This window comes from Rhea americana, unplaced genomic scaffold, assembly GCF_003343005.1.
Source record: "Rhea americana isolate MKP2758 unplaced genomic scaffold, rheAme1 scaffold_105, whole genome shotgun sequence".
Taxonomy (NCBI): Eukaryota; Metazoa; Chordata; class Aves; order Rheiformes; family Rheidae; genus Rhea; species Rhea americana.
In genome coordinates, this window is record NW_028185095.1 from 3,193,863 (window position 1) to 3,219,158 (window position 25,296).

The 25,296-nt window shown below is 38.1% G+C and overlaps 2 protein-coding genes across 14 annotated transcripts in view; one reads left to right on the forward strand and one right to left on the reverse strand.

Moving 5' to 3' along the window:
- The window catches only part of RIF1 (replication timing regulatory factor 1), a 35,743-nt gene extending 22,419 nt beyond the window's left edge, over positions 1–13,324 (forward strand). The window contains exons 22-35 of one of the 2 annotated variants that reach the window (XM_085308930.1): positions 730–772; positions 1,139–1,341; positions 1,801–1,900; positions 2,287–2,430; positions 4,305–4,447; positions 4,986–5,075; positions 5,160–5,214; positions 5,859–8,615; positions 9,139–9,285; positions 9,570–9,647; positions 9,739–9,854; positions 10,713–10,866; positions 11,164–11,272; positions 12,157–13,324. In XM_085308930.1, coding sequence (XP_085165056.1) covers positions 730–772; positions 1,139–1,341; positions 1,801–1,900; positions 2,287–2,430; positions 4,305–4,447; positions 4,986–5,075; positions 5,160–5,214; positions 5,859–8,615; positions 9,139–9,285; positions 9,570–9,647; positions 9,739–9,854; positions 10,713–10,866; positions 11,164–11,272; positions 12,157–12,377 — 4,360 coding nt within the window. In that variant the 3' untranslated portion in view covers positions 12,378–13,324. The remainder of the gene's footprint in view (positions 1–729; positions 773–1,138; positions 1,342–1,800; positions 1,901–2,286; positions 2,431–4,304; positions 4,448–4,985; positions 5,076–5,159; positions 5,215–5,858; positions 8,616–9,138; positions 9,286–9,569; positions 9,648–9,738; positions 9,855–10,712; positions 10,867–11,163; positions 11,273–12,156) is intronic. The other variant, XM_085308938.1, reaches the window with a different exon arrangement.
- An 868-nt stretch (positions 13,325–14,192) lies between these two features.
- Positions 14,193–25,296, reverse strand: part of NEB (nebulin) — a 61,139-nt gene continuing 50,035 nt past the window's right edge. For 4 of the 12 annotated variants that reach the window (XM_085308892.1, XM_085308877.1, XM_085308831.1 and 1 more), the window contains 16 exons: positions 24,202–24,294; positions 24,071–24,163; positions 23,472–23,564; positions 22,610–22,702; positions 21,932–22,024; positions 21,277–21,369; positions 20,810–20,902; positions 20,054–20,146; positions 19,654–19,746; positions 19,285–19,377; positions 18,190–18,297; positions 17,664–17,847; positions 17,273–17,365; positions 16,210–16,359; positions 15,748–15,857; positions 14,193–15,066 (listed from right to left, as the gene is read on the reverse strand). In XM_085308892.1, the coding sequence (XP_085165018.1) occupies positions 14,893–15,066; positions 15,748–15,857; positions 16,210–16,359; positions 17,273–17,365; positions 17,664–17,847; positions 18,190–18,297; positions 19,285–19,377; positions 19,654–19,746; positions 20,054–20,146; positions 20,810–20,902; positions 21,277–21,369; positions 21,932–22,024; positions 22,610–22,702; positions 23,472–23,564; positions 24,071–24,163; positions 24,202–24,294 (1,749 nt within the window). In that variant the 3' untranslated portion in view covers positions 14,193–14,892. The remainder of the gene's footprint in view (positions 15,067–15,747; positions 15,858–16,209; positions 16,360–17,272; positions 17,366–17,663; positions 17,848–18,189; positions 18,298–19,284; positions 19,378–19,653; positions 19,747–20,053; positions 20,147–20,809; positions 20,903–21,276; positions 21,370–21,931; positions 22,025–22,609; positions 22,703–23,471; positions 23,565–24,070; positions 24,164–24,201; positions 24,295–25,296) is intronic. The other 8 variants (XM_085308855.1, XM_085308847.1, XM_085308903.1 and 5 more) reach the window with 8 other exon arrangements.

Consider the following 25,296-nt stretch of genomic DNA (forward strand, 5'->3'; position numbering starts at 1 on the left):
TTATCCAAAACAAGGTGCCCATAGGTAAATATGGTCTGAAAATCACTTAGTACAGCTGTAAAAATCTTAGAGCTTGAATAAATTCTTCTGTCAAGACTGAGTTGAACTACACCTTTTTCCACCTCCCACTTTACCTCTGAGCATGGTCTGTCTCAGAACTATTTGTTAAAAGGGAGATGTTCATGTTGGATGGATGTCTTTTAAGGGAGGARATTTGCAAGCAAACACAAGTCTAGGAACCTGTCTTCAGGCTGGAGGTCATTGGCCTAAAAGCAATTACAAAACATTGATTTCTTGTGTTTTCCAGCATTGTGTATGTAGGGATATATTTGCATGAGATTAGTTTAGATACTGCTTCAGCTTTTTATGCAGGTGTTTGTGGGGCCTGGGAAACATGTTTGAAAAGAGAGAAGAGCAATACAAGGCAGGTAGAAGTTGCTTTGTCAGAAAACATTTTATTACAAAGTTGAATTAGTTATCTTTTTTTTTTTGCCATTAAATTGCTTAAGAAAATGTTTAAAGTATGTGGGTTATTTTTGGTGTTGAAGGGCAGGCTCACTTGAAAGGCTTTAAGTCAAGAAGTTTATAACTGTCCAGTGAAGAGAGCGTACCCACATTGTGTATTCATCAAATTGTGTATGGTGTGCAATGTTAGAGTGTGTGTTTAATTCTTATGTTTGGGTTAAATGAGACAGCAAAGTACTTTATAATTTCTGTTTGTTTTGACAGGCTTGCTGATGTACCTAGAGTGTACAGTAATCTTAACAACAAGGTAAATTTGTTAGARAAGTAACTGGAGGGAGGGAAGGGAGAAGGGACTATGACATTCCAGAGGGTTTTTTTTGCCATTCATCCTGTTCTAAACAAAATAGTAGGAAAGGTAGAGATTTAATTTTTAAACTATTTATGTTTTACTGAAAAGATAGCTAATGTGAGAAGCCATTAGCTTAGATATTAAACACAGTTATATGTGATCTATTTAGGGTGAGACTTTCTGTGGCATAGTRTTCAGACTTGTTTACTCAAGCCACAATATCCTATAGGATAACAACTCTGTTTTTAGAAAGCCTTTTTTAAGTAATAAATATGTGCAACATTTTAATGAAAGACTAAAAATAATGCTTCTTCCCTCCCTCAGCTTGAAAAATTACTGGCCGAGATTATCCTGTGTTTACAGTCTCACTGCACTGGTTCTTACGATAGTGAACTGTTAGAGCAGCTTTCTCCACTGCTGTGTGTCGTATTTCAGCATAAGAGCAAACAGATACGCAACCAGTGTGCCCACTTCTGGAATGCAACGTTTGCTAAGACTACATCATTAACCTATCCTGAAGAATTGAAGTAAGATATATTTTTGTATGTTGTGTGTGGCTTGGAGTGTGCAACAGTATATATAGTCAGTGCGGTTTTTGAGCAGATTCTCTTTCTTACCATAAGAACTGGCCTTAGGTGTGTGTATGTGGGAGAAAAGTACTGGTAGTATGTTTAAATTTTGAAAATATTTTCATCTTTGAAATTAACTGTGTGGTGACTTAAATRCACCATTTTATTTTTGAATGCTTAGGATGTTGGAGAAGTATTAAAATAGGTCTAGAAATCTATGTGTAAGGTTACTTAACTGTAAAAGCCATGGATTGTCACACAAGAAAGAGAAATCTTAAGTTACGGATGAGTGAATTGGCATTGTTCTGTTTACCATATACATTTTGCCTGTTATGAGGGCTGGTGTGTCTGCTGGTCTTGTTGCATGCTTTCCCCCTGCTCCCCCCATTCAGTAAGTCTAAATTTTGTGTTAAGCAGAGCTGTGTTAAGTCAAGCTAAACAGAAAATTCCACTCCTACTGCCTGGATTCGAAAGCATTGAGATAGCAGAAGAATACAGTGGCCCRTTTTCTGATGCGGTAAATATTTTGTTGACTGCAATAGCTCCTTCATTGTGTATAACTGGGAGAATTGTTCAGAAGGTTTCCTAGGGCAAGATGGGTTTTGTTGTTTCGTTTTTTGTTTGGTTGTTTTTTTTTCCTTTCTTCCTCTGCCCATGATTGACTTGCACTTGTTTCATGTTTGAAGTGGGGAGACTAAGCTGACAGGAAGGAGACTGAGATGACTTAATAGTTTTTACATTTTTAAATTTTGGTTGCTACCAGCTTGTTCAGAATAATTTTTAAGTTGTCCTCTACATAATTTAGAGAAACAGGAATGGATTCATCCCATAATGGGATGGATTTATGAAACTTGAATTCAGTTTCTTAATAGCAATGCATTCAGTGTATTTTTATTTAAATAGATGGAAAATTCACAGTGGGATGCAAAGATAAGTGGAATGGAAGTAAAGTCAGGTCGAAAACGAGATTCTTTGTTRGCCCAGACAAGTGAAGCAAAAAGTGAAGTAAAAGACAAGACTAATAATGTTCAAGTAACATCTGCAAAGGTAAGGTGTTTATGAATAAATGTAACAAATCAGATCCATTTTTCTGCAGTACAATATTTAATACTGTTGTGAATTTTTAAGTTGAATTTATTGAATTGTGTAATACATGATTTCAGTTATTGTTTAATATATGGAATCAAGTATTTCAGTCTCTTTCAAATTTAAGCTGTATAGCATGTTCACGTAAATTCTGTTCAAATTCTGTAATAGCTTTAAACACTACTGAGGCTTAAGGAGGGATTATGGAAGGCTGCTTAATGAACAGGAAGAGTGGCAATCAGGCATACAATTCATGCTTGTGGCTGCAGATTATGACAAACTCTAGTGCTGGGGTGGTTCTTCAGTTTTGGTAAACCTGTGCCATATGCCCAGAGTTTAATTTTTGAGTAACACTGTCAATCTGTGTAACTCTGGTGCTAGAGAATGAAGGGCAGAGTATTTCTTCTGTTATCCATAAGATAACAAAAGATGTAAGATGGAATCTGCCAAGCACAAAATTGTTCTTTCCTTGGGTCTGGAATGCAAGGGTTTTTTGTTTGGGTTTTTTTTGTTGTTGTTGTTTAGGGGTTTTTTWGGGGGGAGGGGTTACTCTGTGTGGTGAAATGATTCTTTGTTTGTTATACCTCTTTTGTTTTGGGTGTCCTTAAACCTTACGCTGAAAAATGAGGTGGTTAGCTGGCTTGAGTTCTGACATGGTCTTAGAGGCATAGCTGCTGTCATTTCTTTTGGGGRAGAAGTACCTCCTCCAACAAGCATGCACTTGGTTCCTTGCTGTTGACAGTTTGTACTTCTGTTTAAGCAATCAATCAAAGTCATCAAGTCCTGAGCAGATACTAGAAGGATCATCCTTTCYATATTCCCCTGAAGATATATGATGCTCTAAAGAGAAGTCAGTTGTGATTGGCCTTGTGACCGTCAACATGAGTTTACCTTGAAGTGCCCTTGGCTGTCTTGGCAATACTTCTCCTTCCTCTGTGTTGGGTTTTTTTGAAAGTCAGTACATCAGCATTGAGCTAATACTGAGCATTTTCCTCCTGGAGGTTAAGCAGGCATGTTACTTTCTCRGTGAGGTCCTGGTGTCGCTGCTCACTGCAGTTCACCTTTGCATGATGCTGATGCAGAGGAGACAATTTCTTCAAGCAACCTTGCAGCCATACACTGCATCATTGTGGTGTAACTGATCCTTCTGCTTGCCTGTGTATTCAGCAACAAAACACCTTCTGGCAGATAGATAAAGCAGCAGTGATCATGGTCCTTAAACAATCAGAGCTCCTGCATTCCCTCCTAAATCTGGAAACAGATAAATCTGCCCAACAACAGGAAACTTGAGAGATCTGTTGAGGAATATTAGCATTTTTCTGTCCTCCAGGTGTGCTGGAGACAAGAAATAAAGGATGGTGATACTTCAGCTGTTCCACTGGGGTGATGCAGTGGTATTTGTTCTTGTCATCCTTTGGTGATGGCAATTTTGTGTTTTTTCTTTTTTAAATGGGATCCCTCTTACCATGTACTTAAGGAATCATTGATTAATTAAACAACACTAAATATGAGTCATCCTGAGTATCAAAGTGATCTCACCTGTTAAGGGCTTTAAATTTTAAGAAACTAAAGGAAGTGCAGAAGCTTATATTTTATGTTTAGATAAGAGCACAGAGGAGAGGTTGCAGAACCTCTCTCATAGGTGGTGGTGTTGGGGAAAAAATAGTCATGCAGTAAATTGGCACCTGCAGAGGGATTTCTGCTGACTAATGCTGAAAGAACCACAGTTATTGGAGAAATGTTGCATTTAGGATGGATGTACCTGAACTGTGGAAGCACCTTTACCTGCATCTGAATCTATCTCCTTTCTAATCTAGCCTTTTTACATTCCACAGCTGAAACTAGAATTTTCATCTTTGAAGACTAAAAATGAGATAGTTTTGGAAGAAGAGAAATCTGCTGATTTTGTCTTTATTCCTCCAGAAACAAAAGCAAGAATATTGACAGAACATCAGAAAGAAGTGCTTAGGTCAAAGAGGTCTGTAATTCGTTCAATTAAACTTACTGTGAAATGCCCTTTTATTATGAGTATATCAAATGGATATAATTTTAATTCCTGTATCTCAAACTGTAAGTAATAATGTCTCACTCTTCCATACAAGCTTAAAGCTAACAAAGTTCCCTACTTCACTGTACCAAAACCAAGTAAACCCCGATCTACATTTCTTTCTTTGATTACCTCCAGTATGTGGAGGCTTTAGTTTGATAATTCAGGCTTTTTTGCATTTTCATTTCATTAATCTTGTTTGCAATATTAAATAGAAACTGTCACTTTTCTGAAATTATTGAAATAAAAGGATTTTTCTCTACCTGGTCTGAAGGAAAGAATCTAAATTTGAAGAGAAGTCCTAGATTTGTTGGCAGCGCATCAGAGATCAGAATATTTCTGAAGGCTCCCTTGTAATTAAACAAGTTCTAGAGTTACCCCCTTTTATGTGAGCAAATAATTCTGCAATATCTTTTGTACTAAGTTGGCTAAAACAAAAATTACAAACTTTTTTCTTTTTTCCTCCCAGAACTGATATTCCTGCAATGTACAACAATTTGGATACTTCACAAGACACTACCTTATTTTCTCAGTATACTCAGAGCCAGGAAGAGTCTTTGTAAGTAAAGATGGCCAGTGTATACATTGAAAGTGTCCCCCCCTTTTTTTGCAATGCTTCTAACTTAATTAACTTTTATTTTAGGGAAAAGTTGTCTTTAATAAAAAATACAAAGGAAGAGACTGAAAAGAAACCTCAGGTAATTTCTTATTATCTAATGGTGATTAAGATACCAGAATCGTGACTGTACCAGTGATATTTTCTTCATATCGGCAGTTCTGATAACAGGTAGTAAAACTCCTTGATTACTGGGTAGGATAAATGTGTTTTTTAAACTGGATTGATAGGTCTTCAAGCAAAAACCTCCAAATGTAGTGGCTCACGAGAATCTTTTTTCCTTCTTCTTGAGTAACCTGTAAGACACTTTTGTGCGAGTTCAGCAATAAGCAGTATTGCCCTGCAGTTTTGAGAATATCTTGTTTCTCTTCCTTTATTTTTTCGTGTCTGAATAATGTTGATATAAACAACATGTGTAGACAATGCACTGATAGCTGACTTCTTCAACTGTAGTGCCAAAAAAGTGGATAAAGATATATCAACTTTTTCGTATACTAACACTAATAAAATGTTTTTGCAATTCTTCATGTTTGGGGTTTAAATGGATTTAAAAAAAAAAATCTGTGTTCTGCCTTCTGTAACAACTAGAGGACAGATCYTAGGATAATTTGGAGGAAGGGTGGCTTGAAAATCCTCGGGTTTTTTGTTACCATTCTACTAGGAATGATTTTTATAGTGTATGTATAGCAAAATTACAGTACTCTGCTGTTCTTGCTTTTGGRATAGGAAGAAAAAGCAAAAAGTGAAGACTACATTAACAAACAAGATGAAATCATKGAGGACTGCAAATCGGATAATCCTCTTGAGAATGCTGTCTGTGTGGAAAATAAATCCCTCACTCAGAGAGAGGAGAGCTTAACTTCAAAAAGTGAGCGAGAGTCAAAAAAGAATACAGTTGACGTGACTCTGAAGGAGCCATCACTTGGAGAGGAATTAGAAAAAAGTAATATAGAAACAGCTTTAAAGGAGCCCTTAGTAGGAAGCGAAAATACTTCAAACATCAGTAGTAGTTCAAGTGACGTGATTTCTGGAACACCACAGCCTGCAAGCCGACGGCAATCTTTCATTACATTAGAAAAATTTGATAGTTCAGAGAACAGACCCTTTAGTGTGTCAGTGTTAAACAGTTTATCGGAAGTATCTGAAAATGCTTCTATGCCAGATAAACAAGAAAATACAAATATACCCAAGACTGGTGCTAAAGTAGAAAAATCAGGTGATGAGAATAAAAATTCTTCAAAACCTGAATCTGAAGAAATAGTTACTGCAATACGAAGGCTAACTCGCAGRCAGAGTAAAATTGAGCAACAAGGAAATAAGCAGCCCAAATTGGTAACTAGGCCAGACAAAGAGAAAAGTACACAAGAGTCTCTTGTTTCCAGCAATATGGAAAGTATTTCTGAAACAGTGGAAGAGACAGAACGTGTTCTGTTGGCTCAGTCTCAAGCTCTCCGTTCTACAGAGGCAGAAATTAAAAGAGTTGAAGATACAATAGCTGAAATAGAAAAGAACAGGGCACTAGATGCAGACTCTAAAGAAAATAAACCCCCAGAGACCACTGTGTCATCTGACCACGTAACAAGTGATGATAATGTGTCTCCTAATCCGAAAACACTCAGACGTTCTTCAAGACGACGGTCAGAACCTACAGAAAATACAACAGGTAGTCAAGATAAGGAAAACAGCAACCAAAAGAAAGAGAAGCGTAAAGAAGATGAAAAATCTGCACAAAAGAAGGTGCCACAGATTAAAGATGATGCATCCCAAAAGCAGAAAGCAGTTTCTGGGAAAACTACAGAAAACGATAATAAAACAGAAAACAATCTACCTGAGAGAACTGCTGCAGAAGACTTTGGTTCACAGGAGTCTCATGCTTCAAGGGGTCTTGATGAGGTAGGGAACAAAAGTGCTAGGAGGCCAGAAGATAGCTTGAAGGCTGATACAGAAGGTCAAGACTGTAGTTCAGATACAGTAGGTCAGAAGAAAGTAAATGAACGCCCACGGTATCACACAAGAAGAGCTTCACAAGGATTGCTCTCCAGCATAGAAAACTCGGAGTCTGATAGCTCTGAGACCAAGGAAGAAAACGCAAGGAAGAAAAAATCTGTWAAAGTGAAAAATAAAAATGATTCTCTTGAGGTTAAATTAAAAGAACAGYTACCAGAAAGCGATAGCCATGAGGTGTCATCTCAAGAAACTGAAACTAAGAATCTATTGGAAATAAAAAAAGGTGAACTAAGCTGTGAAGTCAGCGCAGATACTGTACTGGCATCTGAACCTTGCGAACTGAAAAACCAAGTAATTCATACAGACGTTAGTGAAGCCGTGGGACCTGCCAAGTCAGAGGCTTCACCTGGTGCACAGAACCCAGATGTGGAACAAAACAAAACCAATCTGACTGAATCTTCCATCGACCCATGCCTATCTGAGCAAATTTTGAAAGCAGAAGAGGAAGGTAAATCTGTTGAGAAGCGAAAAAACATAGAAGATGCTAGCTCAAGTGTTCTGTCTGAATCTGCAGCAGGAGCAAATGCTTCAGGTAGTGTTCTTCCCTCTTCACAAATACTTGAGTGTCGGCACAAGAGAAGCAAAAGGATGAGAAGACTAAGGAGCTGTGATTGCTGTGGTGGAAAGACAAAGCAGCAGTTGAAGTCATTCACCGAAACAAAAAATGAGAATAATCATGAACTGAATGAGCTCCAAACAACCCCATCCCAGGCAGCAGCAAATACATCAGAGATGTCTGATTCTAATTTTGAAGAGAGTTTGTCCATAGCACCATGTGCTATGAGCACCCCACTGCCTCTTTCCARGGAATCTGGTGCCCTTCTCTCAGAGAGAGAATCCAAAGACAGTTTGCAGAGAAATCCTGTTGTAGTGGAGGAAGATCTAGAGAACGCAGCATGCACCGCAGGTGAAACAAGTGACTCTGTGGTGGAAGCCAAAGGGCCTGTTGATCAGAATGACAGAACTGAACAGCATCTACCTGAGTGTGCCTCACTGCAGGAGCCTGGCGACAGCTGTCTGCCTGCAGAGRACTACAGTGAACAACCAGCAGCTACAGAAAAGGAAGAAACAAGTCAAAATGGACAACTGGAGGAGATACCTGAGGTGCTGACTGTTGTYAGCCAACCTGAGCAAAGAGAGGTGAATGAGCTAGAAGTTAATCAGGATGATAAAGATGAAATTAATCTAGGAGAAACTTACAATTTTCAAGATAGGGAGATGAAAGAAGAATTGATGGAAACTGAAATTCTAGTGCCTGAAAATGTAGCCTTAGATAAAGAAGGTACAGAAGAAAATAACAGTGCAAACTCRCCTCAAAAGCCAAAAGATCACGATTCTTTAGTTTTAGTTAATGAAAGCCCTAATGGTATGCAGACACGCTGTATGTGGTCTCCTTCAGCTTCTCCATCCACTAGTATTTTGAAGAGAGGTGTAAAAAGAAATCAAGATGATGATTCCTTGTCACCTGCTAATAAGGTATTGTAATGTAACTGTGCAGTAAATGCAATGTAAATGTGCAGTAACTGGCGTATGTGATCTGCTGTTTGCAGTGTGATGTGTGCCTGTCTGTTTTCTTTCATTGTAAATGATCTCATGCTAAAGATGAAGACCTGCAGATTTTTTTCTACTGTATGAGCACTGACAGACTCATATTACTGACAGGGTGGGGGAGAAATCAGACTTATTTTTGACAAAAAGCACCAGTCTGATCAGCCTTCCTGGATCAGGTGGAAACAAACGCTACTGCAAAAGCACAGCACAGTTACGATCTTACCACTGCATTCSAGATGCTTTTTACAAAGTGTATTTAATGTTTCCTTTAGCAGTAAGAAGGCCATAGTTTCTATCCTTGGATGAAACATAATCAGTGGCATTCMAGAACTTTGACTGTATCCATTTCAAACTGAGTTTTTTTCTCTTTGGATTCATTTCACCAGAAGATGATGATTTGAGTTCATACTATAGCTTAACCATAAAAATTACTTCTCTCTAAAAACAGATTCGTCGAGTCTCTTTTGCAAATCCAATTTATCAAGAAGGACTGGCAGACGACATAGATAGGAGAAGTCCTGTCATTAGATCTCACTCTTCAAATAGCTCACCATCTTCACGAAGTCTTAAAATCTTATCTAATGTTCAGGCTAAGGTAAACTATATTTTAAATGTATTCTGTAGGTTGTAACTGCTTGGTTTCTCATTTATGATAGCTATGATGCTGTACACACTGCAGCGTCTGTTCGTAATAACTTGCAAGCAACTAAAAGAGCAGAGACTAGAGAATAAGAAACACAGTTGTAATCTRGTTCGTTCTGTTGAGTGCAATGCTAGTTTTCTGAAAACAAAAATATTTTGAGATTAGGGTAGCTAGAATCTTAAAATTGATTGAATTCCTACGATCCTGAGAGATTTTTTTCCTCTTTTTCTATCCAGCATATTACCACTCCAACCAAAGGATTTCTGTCCCCAGGATCTCGTAACCCTAAATTTAAGAGCTCAAAGAAGTGTTTAGTAAGAAGTGCTTTGGTTCATGTATCTCTTCTATTTTTCTTGTATTCAGTTGTGTGATAGTTGATTTAATAATTTTTCTGTATTATTCAAGATCACTGAAATGGCCAAAGAATCACTGCCTTGCCCAACAGAATGTGTGTATCCTGCTTTAGTTGGCTGTAAAGCACCAGTTGATATAATTTTACCTCAGATTACATCAAATATATGGTAAGTATTTTAATAGAAATTAAATTCTCTTATTGAAGCTACAAAAGCATTTTTTTTTTTTTTTATGATTCCACAAGTCATCACATATTGTAACGTCTTTAAAGTCAGGGGAGAGGGCTGGGAAGCACTTAACCCTTGTTAAATTACTAGATAACTTCTTTTTGTGAAGCTGTGAAAAGCTTGCTGCTAGGAACACAGGGAGCTGCTTCCAGCAGACAGGAGGGAGCAGACTGTTCTTAATGACCTGTGGCGATAGCAGTTGGAGATTTCTGTGTATTTCCGCTGATTGCTAAAGGTACCATCTTGCCAGTTGCTCTTGGGAGCACTGCAGAAGAAGTGGGATGCTCAGAAAACAGCTATTTCGAATTTACCAGAGGTTATACAAGGGTTGTGCTTAGTTCACGCCCCACTAAGCGTGAACACGTATCTGATCTTTTGTAAACTTGAAACACGTCTTTTTTTTCCCCTCGAGTATCCCACTTTTTCGCAGTACTCCCAACAAGCTCAGTTAGCTGGTTTCTGATAGAGAAGTTAGAATTCTGATAATGCGTGTTGAGACAAATTTCATAGGCTTACAGTGGGAGCTGCTGACTTTTTAGTGTATTCAACTTTTTCTTGTCAATGATACTTGAGTTTTAGAATATCATTCTTTGGATGTAGGTTGAATTGCAAAAAGGTATAAACTGCGAATAGAAGAATGTCATTTCCATTGTGTGTTTCCTTCATTTATGTGTATGTTAACAGGTATTCATGTAAGATTTCTTCCTGTCTCCTCCTCCCAGGGAGAAAGAAGGGACATGGATTTTAGCACAATAAACAGGATAACTTCTATTTTTGCTTTGTTTTCCCCTGCTGCAGTGCACGAGGTTTGGGGCAGCTCATTCGAGCAAAGAATATTAAGACAGTGGGTGATCTGAGTACTTTAACGGCATCGGAAATCAAAACTCTTCCTATCCGTTCTCCTAAAGTTTCCAATGTTAAAAAAGCTCTCAAAGGATATCACGAGCAACAGGTAAAGTTCAGTGWTAGTACTCGAAAAGACAATGTGGCAGCCTAGTGAACTGCTCTATCTGTCATGAGGAATAATGTTTTTTTCTACCAGAAAAAGCTTTTTAAACAATAATATCCATCTATGAAAGTAATATTGACATTCAAGGTACAGATCACTTAATTACAACATTATTAACAGGACATAATCACTGTATGAGTTTAAAATGTGTCCCACYGTGCAATTTCAGCGTGATTTGGGGAGATTTCCCCTCTCCCCCCTAAAAATGTCTCTGTTGCTCTCTCCCAAATAAATCTTCAGGTAAAATCTCGAGGATTTGAGGAAATAGCAGCCCTTGAGGACACAGAAAAGCCAGTAAACAACATAGAGGATAAGTCTTTTTCTGTAGATGAAGAAAAACTTGCAACAGGTAACTGTTATACTTTAAGATTTGGATGTTTCTCTTGTTTTGTTGCTTTCACTTTGTTCCAATAGGAACACTCTTTTCTTAAACTGGGTTAACACCTAATGTTAACAAATTAGGTGGTTAATTCTGTTAATCACTTACTGAAGCCATACAGCTTTTAAAAACTTGCTATCTGTTCTGAGGGGGGAGTGCTCCCTTGGTAAATAAGGCTTTGTAAGCATGCTAAGAACATACTAGGCAGGGCTCTGAGTACTTAATTTTCTGAATGAGAATCAGCTGTGTGTCCTGAGCTGCTTAATGCTATAACTGCTGGCTTTGGGCATGCACAGAAACAAAACGGGATGTCTTGAGTAGGTTAAGATGAAGTTATGCCCTCTTCAGGGGGAGGGGGCACTTCAGGTGTTTCCCCCAGGATACCCATTTGGGATTTGGGTGCCTAGATTTTATCTGAATTCTAGTGTTCGTTTTTTGGAGTTTAACCTGAAAATTTAAAGAGAGATCTGAATTTGTTCTTCCTACAAGATATTTTGAAGTGTTGGTTAACTGGAGAACCAAGAATGCAGAATTAACTTCTCTTGAGCTGTCCAGTTTAAAAGTTGGACTTCCCTGGGATGTGTGTTACTGGCAGCATCTGAATGGGATCCATTATGTCGCTTTTGTCACTGATCGTGATTATATGCTATACCTAAGTATAACGAGGGTCACTTGTATGAAAAAGAGAAGCCTTTAGTTGAGAGGTGCCTTTGTCAGAAGCTCCCTCATACTGCGCGCAGACAGCTTGGATACATTGTTTTGTATGGAAGAAACTTGTAATCCTCCAGCTTAATTCTGCTCCCCTTTAAACCAAAATAGACGTGTTACGCTGTCCTACTTGCTTTCCTTTTTAGATCTGATTGAGCCAGTTGTGTTGAATGCAAACGGCCAACCGGCAGCAGATCTCCTGAGCCAGATTGACGCGCTTGCTGCTCAGCTAACCTCTGAAGATCTGCACAGCTATCCAGGAAGCCAGCTTTTCGAGATGCAGGAAAAGCTTGTTGGCATGACAAACTGTATCATGAAAAACCTGCAGTCTCGTTGGAAATCACCACCCCATGAAAGTTCYGAGTAGTTGTTTATAATTTCGAAGCAAGGAGGACTTTGTTACAATGATTTTTCTGAAAACCTGCTTTTCATATTTGTGAATTATTCCATAAACTGTGCATTTGTACTATAGAAGACTCTTTTTTTTAACTGTATGAGCAAAACGTATCATGTGGTTTTTTTGTTTTGTGGGATTGCTTATTCCATATTAGAGGTATTTGTATCGTATTGCTATGCATATTTCTTTCAGGTAGTGAAAGAAAACTTGATAAAGTGTGCAATAGCAAAGACTGTGAAACCAAACCAACAGAGTAGTTAAATTATTTTTTTTCTTTTCAAATCCTAAGTGTTCTTACTGCTGCAAACTCTTACTCAGTCTCAGCTCCACTGATGTGCTCTCCATTCTGTTTCCATTTTAAGTGGCTGAAACTTTGACAGATGATGCATCCCTTTTAGGCTGTATTTTATATTGAGCTGAGCTACATTTAATTCCTTACAGTGGCAGCTGTCCAGGAACCTGGTATTTGACGGCTGGATGGCACCTATTTTTATATGCAGTTTTTGTAAGAGTCACACTAAAACTGGTAATAGAGTAGACCCTTGCAGGCACAAGATTTTGCAAAACCTCTCAGGCTCTTTCCCATGTTGTAACAGTTTTGTTTGCAGCAGTGTTCTCCTTTTGTGGAGAAGACTTTTTCCTATGGGGAAAACGAATGGATGTGATATGAGTTCTTTGTATAATATGTACAGACCTACAATTGCAAATGTTGGTTAATAATTTATGATATTGAATTTCAATTGCATGGAATGCATTGCTGCTTCTTGGTCACCTTCAGAGAGTTCTTGGGTTTTATGTGGGAAAACTGATTTGTATATATTGTACTGTAGCTATCAAAATGGACACTTACTGAAAGGAATTGCTGCAGGTGTTTTTAGAACTTACACATGCAAATAAAAGAGCAACTAGTTCCCTAACTTGTTAATGTCAGTATTTCTCTCTTTTTTTTTTTCATCTAAGCTTAAGATTTCAGCTGCCTCTTACCAAGTGCTGCCTGGAGAATCCGTTCAACCCTCTGACCATCGTGCTGGAGTTGCAAGGGTGGAAGGGACCTTGGACAGTCACCAGTGCATCCTTAAAGTAGGAGTAGGTCCTCAAGAAAAGGTAGTGTAGTATCTTGTCAGCAAAACTAAATCTTCTCTGTTCTGCTCTTGCATCTCTCAAACAACAGGACAAAGGCTTTTTGTAGCAAGAGTGTAAACTGTCCYGGGGTGTTTTGTAGGCTACTCTGCTTTCCTGAAAGCATTTTTTGGTTCCAAACCCTGCCTCCTTAGGGGCTCATTCATCTGCTCTAYTCAGTGCCCTGCACAAATAAGGATGTGCCTAACGCATCTGGGAAGGGTGTACAACATCTTTGTTTAACTAATATCCTCCAGGGCTGGAAATCCCGCTGAGTGATGTTGCCAGTGTGAATTGCTCTTCAGAGCATGACAATGCCCTGTTCGGGCTGGTCTAGACATGTATGGTCCAACCCACTGCGACTCCTTCAAAGTTAATGTTGCAACAACTTCTACTAGTAACTCGCTTTTTCTTCTTCAGTGTACTCTGGACACAGTGTGGAAATAAGAAAGCAATTTCTGTCTTACTCTTGATACTGGCCAGTACCGAAATGCTTCAGTAGGTGATACAAATAACCACTGTGTCTTCACATACAAATAATTTGACAAGTTTATTCACAGCTCCTCAGTTTGACTGTTGCTCTTGCATCCTCTATAAATTCTTGTGGCTTTTTCCCTTTTTGAATTCAAAGTTTTCTGGACAAAGTCAGTAGGAATACATTCAACATACTGCAGAAACATTAGCTTTATTTACTCACTAATTTACAAGAAATAACAGCTTTTGACCCCAGAACACTTGGATGAAAAACACATGCATGAGTGCTTAGCAGGCAGAGAGGCTTTTGCTGTGGTATTTTTTTCCCCAGATAAATACTGTTTGGTTTAAGATACTAAGCTTAAGTATTGCTTACATGGAAAAGAAATACATACATTCAAACATTTTAGAGTAGTCCAGAGAACTACTATTTCTCTTCATGGGAAAAAACCAATAAAGTAATATTAAGTAATCTTAAATACCTGACTAGTTCTGTGCTAATCAACTGGATTGCACTTCTAGCTTGGTAAACAAAAGGGTGGTTATCAGTACAGAAACATTTTGTATGCAAGTCCAGGCTATGTAAAAATACAGTTCTCTTATGAGTGATGACTGGTAGTRTTTTTACAGGCAGTTTTCAGAAGCGTTTTGGAAAGATAATTTAAGAGTGTTGCTCTGCAGTTACTGTAGTATGGCAGTAGGGTTTTGTTGTTGTTTTCTCTCTCTCCACCCTCCCCCACGCCTCCCGAGAGGATGGCTCATAAAGCGTTACCGACATGGAAAATGGTACGGCTCGCTGAGAAGGGCTTCCCCCCCTCCCCCAGCTCACGTTGTGAGAGGTGCCTGTGTGTTTATGCCACGCCGATAGGCTTTATGGAAAGATGGGGTTGCTTTAGACAGCTTCTACGTAGTTGGCCGGCAGCATGCCAGTCTTGCCGGTCCTCTGGACGGTCCCRTACATCCAGCCTTCATCGATTGCTTGAACGTTTACGATTGTGTCGCCGTCTTTGAAGGAAACTTCATCGGCATCGGCCGCCATGTAGTCGTACATGGCCCGGTACGTCTTCTGTTAGTTTTAAGAGCAGAGGGGGCGGAAAGAAGAGGCACATTGATACCAATGCTGTTAGCAGGCACTGACAGCTGTAATTGCTGGTCAGAATCAAAAATGTAAGTGGATGGTAGGGGCAAGTTGTGCTTTGACTTAAAGAAAGACCTGCCACTACAACCAGCAGTACTTTTAAACAGCCTGATTTCCTATCACAAAATTTCTTTTCAATATGGACTCAAACATCAGCTCCTGAAATGGTTGTAGATCTCTCTCTCTCTCTTTTTTTTTTTTCTTCCTTTTTCCCCCCTCCCTCTGAAATGGCTCTGTTTGTTAGGTTCATTTTCAGGTAGAAGCAGTCACCTTGCTTCTAAGATGGGCAGCCAGCCCAGCRCCTCAGCTTAGAGCCTCTGCGTTTAGTGACACTGAAGCTGAACAAAATGTTTTTTAGAGTTTAATTGCGCAACATCAGTTCTAGTTAACCCCAGCCATAACTTAAAGGTTACGCATCCCCAGCACCTCTTGCATGGTGAGTGATGTTGCACCATTGTCTTTTATAGCTTGGTCTCAGGATAAGGAAGAAGACTGGGTTGGGGGTTGGTTGRTTGGTTTGTGTTTTAAGTCTTTGAGTGGAGGCTGGAGTCTATCCCGCTTCATGGTGTTAYGTTTTCAGATGTGCTATAACTGATCAGTGTTACTTACACCAGCAGTAGATGGGTGAGAAGGAACCGAGGATACAGTTGTCTGCTGGGTGGCAACTGAAGATGATCTTTGTTGTGGCAGCTCTATAGTTTTAACATGTTTGTAGCCCACTACAAAAGGAAAGAAATAGTTTGTCATTTAAACAGTATGCTTACTGCTTTTATTTATTGTGGAATTGTTAGAGTTTGAGATGGTCTGAATAAAGATACCAGGATAGGAAGTTGCATCAAATCTGCTCTATTCTATTTTATGTTGGTTGGTTATATCCATAGCTCAAGACTTTATAGTTGCACCTTTGTACTTTTTTTCGTGGTTAAAGCCAGGCCTGTGAGCCATTGTGGAGTATAATGACAAGTGCTGGCCTGCAAGATGGGTAGAAGGGTCAGGGGGAGTTGGCTGGTTGAATTTGGTTTTTGTCCTTTGTATCGTAYGTGAGTAAACTGCAATTTTGTCTCCTCGTACCTGTTGTAGTTGTGGTRAAGAAGCCCCCATTGCTGTAGTAGGACAAGTGTTGATCCACACCATCTGAGGGCTCAGATTTCTCATCCCCACCGCTGAGGCTTAGGGCACTGGCAGAGCGGGAATGCTCCCTGCTGCGGCGCTGGGCTTGGACTGCAAGGAGAATGGATGGAGTTACTTTGCACGAAGTTGCGCACACAAAAATACGAATACAAGCATAGTCATATACAAATATGTGCATATATTACACAAAAAAGACCCAAAGCCTTCTATCATCAGTGTACTGTTAACAAATTCATAGAAGTCTATTTTTGTGGTTACTCAACAGTTTTCCACTCCTATTAAAAGCAGTCTAGAGATGTCATGCCCAATTCCTAGTCAAAAAAGAAAGTTGTGATGCCCTTATTTTTAATACTCAGATTTTTCCCCCTTTTCCAACCTTCTTATCTTTTGTGCATACCATTTCCAGACTTATTAGAATTATTCCTCACTTCCCTTCTTCAGATAATACAGATCTGAGACAAGTCTAATACAGGTGCATCCTGAATGACAGAAAACCCTTTCTCAAACAATTAGCAGGAAGGGAGTAAAAAGAAAATACCAAGGAACAGCATTTTAGGACTTAGTTAAAAAGAAAGCACATGTTAATATTACAGGCAAGCAACTGTATCATGATATMATCTGTGGACCATAGAACCAATCCAGTGTATCCCTGTGTTAAGATGTAATTTGTATATGATACTAAGTTGAATTAATTTTATGGTTTTTGAGAAATAGCTATATTAAACATGCAGCTATGTTTATGAAAAATAGCATAAATACAGTTATGCTTGTGTGGAGGACCGACACACAATTTCTCCTCAAATTTCTRTTAATTTTTCGCAAGAGCTCGGTCCCTGTGCAACTTCTGAAATCTTGTCTGTGTGTAATACAGTATCTGAAGTCAGCACAGAGGACTACACTTGTGTTCTTGGCTAGGTGGAGCACCAAGCCATCAGTTTTACAGATTGGATTTATTTAAGTATGACACCTCTTTTCCATAAATGATATAGACTGAGAAACAAACCAGAGATCATGTGTAAGCTTCTGGACTGAATGTTGTCTTCTGCTGGGTCGTAGTCAAAGACTGACCCAGGATTAGTGCGCCACACACGAAGATCTGTAAAAGAAAGAATGCTTTTCTGAGGAGAAGCATGGAGCACAAGCAGTTTCTAGAGAGCCTGGGCAGCGTATGTGTCTGGGCAGGAGGGGAGAGCCAGCCTGCAGGTGGTTTATGGCTGCTATGGGAGACGCAGGCAATGGTTAATTTGATAAAAACTTCACCTCAGTTAATAATAGGTTTGAACTGATACGGCTAAGCTTGAAAATCTTTTAAGACGATGTATCAAGGTCAGCTTGTTTTTTGTATAAGGGAAAGACTCCAATCCCTATAAAACCTATAACAGCCTTYTGCTTACCTGTGAGATTCTCTTGATCCTGGTCCACACGCTTTCGCTCCATTTGTACTACTCGTCTTTGAATGCCCCTATAGCTGATGTCACTGAAGTCCTGCATGTTCTTTTTCACGCGTTCTGTAATGGGGTCAGTAACTACAGGCGTGAAACTACCTTTGCTTTTCTCAAAATCTTCATGGTATTTCACCTGCAAATTAAAATATCTGTTCCACCTGTAGCTTAGAAAAACAATGTTTTTATTCCTGGTTACCGCAAGTGAATTTCYAGTAGAGACATGAACTGCAGCTCTGAACTTCTGCTTTCTCCGATCCTAAGAACAATGAGACAGACAGCGCCTAATCTCAAACGTGCCTTTCCTGGGAAGTCTCTTTTGCTTTTCTCATTTGAAAAACTGGGWATCCAAACTTACTTACTTGCTATATGTACACTGTCTCTGAGCTGGAATCCCTGGTATGTCCCAGGACTAAGGTTACATTTTTATTCAATCACTTTTCAAGTTAAAAATACACATRTAAGTAAGTGTTCTTACTGTAGATATGTGTTTCTGGGTCTCTCTTACACGCCGCATTTCAGGTGTATCCAGTACGTAGGCAGCTTTGCCTTGTACTTGTTTTCGGAAACTATCAGAATAAAGAACCTGCCAGATGAAAAAAAAAAAAAAAGTGAGCACAGAGCAGAAAGGTACTTCTCCGTCACGAGAAATGAGCTGTGCTGAAGTGACGCAACATGGCAAGAAGTGTATGTGTACGGGGGGAAATACAGCACCTGTATTAATGAATATTGTTAGAATAAAGCAAAACTTCTTCTCATAATTATGAAACATGGACTGCATAGGACTTGATTCCAAACCTTCCTTTTTCTTAACTAAAAGATCTTTAACGCTTTCAGCCTTGGAATAACAGGAAGAGATAATGCAGTAATACACAGTTTGGGGTAAAATTTTCAGATATTTGACATGTAGTTCACGGACTTCAGTGAAGTTATCCATGGGAAATAGAAAATTTATCATTGATCTAGTAACGATTTTTTTCTGGGTTTGCAGGGTTTCTTTTTTCAATAACATCTGCAGCATGCTCCTGTAAACATCTGTTTGCAAATGTAGCCTGTATTTATCAAAGGAGCCATGAAATATGTTATGTACATGAACATTGACAGGAAGAGACATGACAGAACTTTTATGTCTGGAGTAACAAATTACCAAAGACTTGGTGCCAAAGATGACCATTTGCAGGTCTGGCATTTTTTTATACAAATTGCAGGATATACACTGTCTAAAACAACATATACTATTACTGAAGAATGCACATTATATAACTCATATAGTCCACTAAACACAGAAGATTTGAAGGCTACCTATGTTATTTGAAATGCATTTGTTGCTATTAAAAAAGAAAAACCGACAGCAGTCACCCACAAATAAGTCAATTGCAACAGGAAGTAAAAAGGCAAATATTAAAGGGGTTTATTTTCATATACTTTTAATACTTCAAAACTAGGTGGCTAGGGACTAATGTTAATATCTGCACTGTTATTTCAAATTGAGTAAGGGAAAGAATCCACATTTTTGAGATGAAAGATGTTATTTGTTAATGCACTCTTATTTATCAACTCAAGAGAAAAATACCGAGCTAATGTTTTCTTGATTGCGCCTAGCTCTCTCCATCTCTGGAGTGATTGGTGTTGGAGTTCCTTTTGCCAGATGTTCTTTGTACAAAACCTGGAGTGTATAAAAAAGAAGTCCACAAATCAAAGACTGGAATTACTCAGAGCTCACGCTGTAAATGGTGTTATTGTTTAAGGGTACTCATCACTGCAAGGGATAGAAAAGATCTTGGGAAATAAAGCAGTTAAAAAGTTACTTGCTAGAGCAAAAGGTAAAAATCAAAAGGAAAAATAGGCAAAAATAAGGTAAGTTGATAAAGTAAGGCTAAGTTAGATTTTTTTTTCCAAATTTTTTTTAAGTATAAAATGGTTATCTTTCCTCTTTCAGTACCGAGCTAATGTGTTCTTGATTGCGTTTGACTCTCTCCATCTCTGGAGTGACCGGAGTGGGGGTTGCCTTCCCTAAACCTTCTTTGTATACAACCTACAGATCACAAAGTAATCCAAAGTCACAAATGTATAAATTAAAATACTTTACTGTTACTGGTTTTAGCATAAACATCATTCTTTAGGAAAGAAAAAAAAAAGAGGTCATAGGAAAAATGGTATTAAAAAGTTAATTACCAACCAAAAAAGATGCTTCTAAGTACTATGATTTTAAATGATGAATTTCTACATTTGAGGGAAAAAAAATAAAAGGAGTTAGGTAAAACCAGACAAGTTATTCAAAAAAAAAAAAAAAAAAAAAAAAAAAACTCGCATCATATCTCATTTTACTTCTTCCACAATACCGAGCTAATGTGTTCTTGATTGCGTTTGACTCTCTCCATCTCTGGAGTGATAGGGGTGGGGGTTGCTCGCCCCAGGTTTTCTTTGTACAACACCTGTGGGATACAAAAGATGTATCCAGCTTCTTAAAAAAAAAATCAAAAGAATTTGAATACAAATAATTTCTTGTTTATCAAGTTTCAAAAAAGYCATGAGGGATTATGGTATACAGCACTGCACAAAAGGCAAATGGCTAATGGTGTAAGGAAGGGTGAGAGGAAATAAACTGTAAAAGAAAAGCTTGTTAAAAGGATTTTTTTTTTTCAATTGACAAAGAAGGGCTATATCCAGCTATGGGTACCATGGCCAGAAGCAGGTTCGGGTCACAGCAGTGCTGAGCCACAAGGGCCTCCGGGCTGGGATGGTTGGTTTGCTTTGTTGTTTGAGGGCTTGGAGGGTTTTTTCCCCTGAAAAGCCAATGAAAACTTAAATRCTAACCATGCAGGTATTAACCTGAATTTCTTCACCTGCAGAGCAAGGGAAGCTTGGCTGTCACCGGCTGGATAGAGCCCTGCAGTTGCAGGAACCAAGCTCTGGAAGAGGCTTAACTCTCCAGAGCAGAACGTTAACACCAAAACTAGGTTTATTTTAGAAGAGGAGAGATTAATTTGCAAGAACAGATGTATATTTTAAAAATCAATGTTCAGTAATTTGTTAGAATGTTACTTTATTAAAACATAGGATTAAAAGTAGGYGGAAAACAATTATTTTTAAGGTACCGAGCTAATGATTTCTTGATTGCGTTTGACTCTCTCCATCTCTGGAGTGATAGGAGTTGGGGTCACTTTCCCCACATTTTCTTTGTACAAAACCTAAAGGATACAAGGGAGTATCCAAATATCATTAAAAAGGCAACAACACAAAAAAAGAGAAAAAAAAAACATTAAACAACCAACCAACCACACACACACAAGAAAAGTTTTGAAAATGGACCAATACATGAAAGCAAAATAATAGTGAGAAAGAGTTAAAAAAATTGCAAAGAAAAATGTCTACTGAAGAAAAAGGTCAAATATAACAAAATAGTGTTAAAATACAAGATATTAAAATTTATTTGTAAGCACAAAAAGGTAGGGAGTTTACACTAAGTGGTGATTTCATTCTATAGTTAGAAAGCATAGATTATTAAAACTGCAGTTATGTTAAACACTTCAGCTTTTGAGACCTAATGCTCTGTTAAATATACCGAGCTAATGATTTCTTGATTGCGTTTGACTCTTTCCATCTCAGGAGTGACAGGTGTTGGGGTTGCTTTCCCTATGTTTTCTTTGTACAACACCTATGAGACATAAGAAAGGAGCCAAAGAAAGCAATAAATTAAAAGCCATCTGTAGACAAATTTGAAGCCTTAGGTATTTTTTCTTGTACTTAATTTCACAGGGCCTAGGTATTGTATATGTTTTTAAAAGAAGGTATTTAGCAATATTTTACTAGAGGTGTAAGGTTTAGCATTCTTTTTTAACTACAGGATCACTGTTTTAATAGTGTAAGTAAATACTACATACATGAAACCACAAAAAATTATATACAGGATTTAAGGATGTTATGAATATATGAACTATAATTAAAAAAAGGTCAGCACTGCAAAGAAAATGAAGGGAGTTTGTTAAAAGTTCTTAAGATTAGAATAGAGCATTAAAATAAGTTTCTGAAAAAAACCATTAAAAATGCAAAAAGTTAAAGTAATCACTGTAAAACATGGGTAAGAAGAAATCACGTATTTAAGCTGCTTTAGACCTACAGTGGGCATTATTTTGGAAGTGTTAAAACATTCATTTATAAAAACTGTTAAAATATTCATCTACAGAGTTAAAGGGAACTTTTTTCCCTTGGGAAAGTACCGAGCTACAGATTTCTTGATTGCGTTTGACCCTCTCAATCTCTGGAGTGATTGGAGTGGGGGTCCCAGTCCCCACGCTCTCTTTGTACAACACCTGCGTAGTAACAAGGAAGCATCAAAAAGAAAAAAAAAAAAATCAGAATTCAGTAATAATTACATCCAACATGAAATCTTCTGGGTTTTAAAATACTGCATCTCCTGCAGCTCAACGTGCTCTGCAGTGCACTAAAAGCTACCCTGCAAAGCAATGCAGACTGGGATCACACCGACTCGCTTCTGACGGCAAACGGGTCTACAGTATTGTCGGGACAGTGCAAATACAAGTCAAATGAATATATTTTTCATGCTGCCGGGGAGACTACTATGGAAGCCTGCTGGAAAGTCATACCCACCCTCTTCTATAAGAGCATTAGGACAGAAAATGGTAGGATTAAAAAAAAGGGMGGGGGGAGGTTGAAACAGGGAGCAAAATGGTTAAAGATATTTAGGATTATACAAATAATCATAAAGAAGAGGTAGGTAGGTAACCTTGGAAAATACAGTACAGTGAAGGAAAAAGGATGTTTTTATGAGTTGATTACAAGGAAGTAAGGACTGGAACAGTTCATTTTTTTAATAAAGGTTAAAAAGTTCAATTTAAGTGGCGTTAAAGGGGATTTTGTTTTCCTTCACAAAATACCGAGCTAATGTGTTCTTGATTGCGTTTGACTCTCTCAAGCTCAGGAGTGACAGGTATTGGGGTTCCTGTCCCCAGATCCTCTTTGTACAACACCTGTGGGGTAATATGGCTATATTAGGAAAAAGAACAAGCAAACAAAAGTGACACTCAGCTTGCTGAGAAAGCACAGAATGCTCTTGGTGCTCTGAACTAAACAAAAAAATCAAAGTTAAACACTGGTATGCTGCAATAACTTTGGCAAAATCTAGAATGCCTTCTCTACTTCACTAAGTGCTTCTCCAGACCTACGTAAAACACTAGCTTTGTGCACGAGTGTGTACTTAAAGACTTCCTACAGGAAGGAGGCATCAAATACAAAACAAAAGGAAGAAGCAAATAGGCTTCATTTCACCATGCCATAAACACCACAGCAGGCTACACCAGCATGTATTAGAGCACGGTTATACTGAAGTCATACCACAGATTGGTATCAGGCCATTTATAGCTTAGGTTTCATATGCACTAAAACTGGGGGGGGTGGGAGGGACACCAAACAAAAACCACAAAACAAAACCAAGGATTGATGTGATTAACAAAGGGAAAAACTGGATATTATTTAAGAACAAAAAAATTAAAAGTAAAGCAGAATCAAAAGAAAGTCTGAATCCAAAAGTTATTATAAAGGTAATTAATATAATCAAAACAGTGGAGCAAGAATGATGTAAGTAACAATTATGGAGGAAAAATGTCAAAACAAAGGGAATGGGATCATTTTTTCTGTGTGAGTTGATTATAGGGAAACACAAGAGTAATTTTTTGGTGTTAAAGTATTTTAAAATAGATCAAAAGGAAATTTCCATTTTTTTCAAGTAAAAAAAAATACCGAGCTAAAGATTTCTTGATTGCGTTTGACTCTTTCAATCTCAGGAGTGATAGGTGTTGGGGTCCCTGTCCCCAGATCCTCCTTGTACAACACCTATGTAGTCACACGGGAGTGTAAAAAAAATTAGGACAATTTCATTTTATAGAGGCAACCCATATATAATTATTATGCCCACTATATCCACTAGAAAGCAGGAAAAACTAAAAGAAATACAAAACAGTCAATAGCGGTGATAAATTCAGGGGAAGCCTTCTGCGATCTTGAAATACCATATCCCAGTTCTAAGGTATGCTTCAACAGAATAATAAAGCACTACAGGAGTGAAATAAAACAAATTAAAAATGTAAAATAAGCTTCATAAAAACAAAAGTAATTTTAGAAAAATGAAGAGATATGAAGTGTTAAGGGTTATGAATATAAAAAAGCTTAAAAAATAAGTACATAAAATATAACTAAAAATCACTAAAAATTCTAATAATGGAAAGGGAATGCTTGTATGTTTATACGTTAATTACAAAGCACAAAACATCTACAAATGTTAAAAAATACATCCAAAATGAAGTTACAGGGAACTTTTTTCTTAAGTTACAAAAAAGTACCGAGCTAAAGTTTTCTTGATTGCGTTTGACTCTCTCCATCTCAGGAGTTACAGGTACTGGGGTTCCAATCCCCAGCCCCTCTTTGTACAACACCTGGGTGGCAACAGGGAAGGGTTTTTTTTNAAAAATACCGAGCTAAAGATTTCTTGATTGCGTTTGACTCTTTCAATCTCAGGAGTGATAGGTGTTGGGGTCCCTGTCCCCAGATCCTCCTTGTATAATACCTGTGGGGTAATATGGCTATATTAAAAAAAAAAAAAAAAAAAGAACAAGGAAACAGCAATAACAGTTGGTTTGCTGAGAAAACAAACCGAACGTAAGAGAATTTTTTTGTTTTTCAGAGTTGCCCTGAACAAAACCAGCAGGGTTGGAGGGAATCCTTAATCTATGAAGAGCATGTTAAACACTATTACACTGCAATGCTTTCTAACAGAATACTAGAATACCTTCTCTATTTAGTTTAGTGCTCCTCAGGAAATACATTAAAAACTACTTCTAAGATTAAAGTGTTACATAAAATATAATGAAGTATATGACTGCATTTTCACCAACAGTGAAATCTGGGGTCGCCTTTTTCTTGACTGTGCTTGAGTCACCCGCGGAACAGGTCCTAGTGCTCCTTCCTGTAAGCTTTTCTATATACACACTTATCGACAGAGTCAGCCGGTCCCCGAGAGAAGGGCTGCTTATTGCTCCGAGTCCATGATTAAAGAATCCCACCTGCTCATTACGGGAAGGACGTGCAGATGAGCTCACACTAAAGGCGCTATGTATGAAAACGGTACCTGATAAATTATTACTGCTCTTATACCTCCCGCAGAAGTTTCCTCTCGCTGAGGAATACAGTACTGTTGCTCATTTGTTACCCTGCAAGCCTGTGCTTCCACTGAATCCAGAACAGGTCACCCAAGCTAGGGATTTTGGCCACTGTCTTTGAGCAACAATATAGAGTTAAAGACTTCCTAAAGGAAAGAGGTAGCAAATACATAACAAAAGGACCAAAACAACTAGACTCTGTTTTGTTCATCTATTCCRTAATGTTACACTAGAATATATCAGAGCACGGTTATACTGAAGTCATACCACAGACTGGTATCAGGCCATTTATAGTTTAGTCTTCATACACACTAAAACTACGAGAAAAAAAAAAAACAAACAAAACTAAGGATTGATGTGATTAACAAAAGGAAATATCCTGGCTATTAAGTGGATATTATTTAAGACCA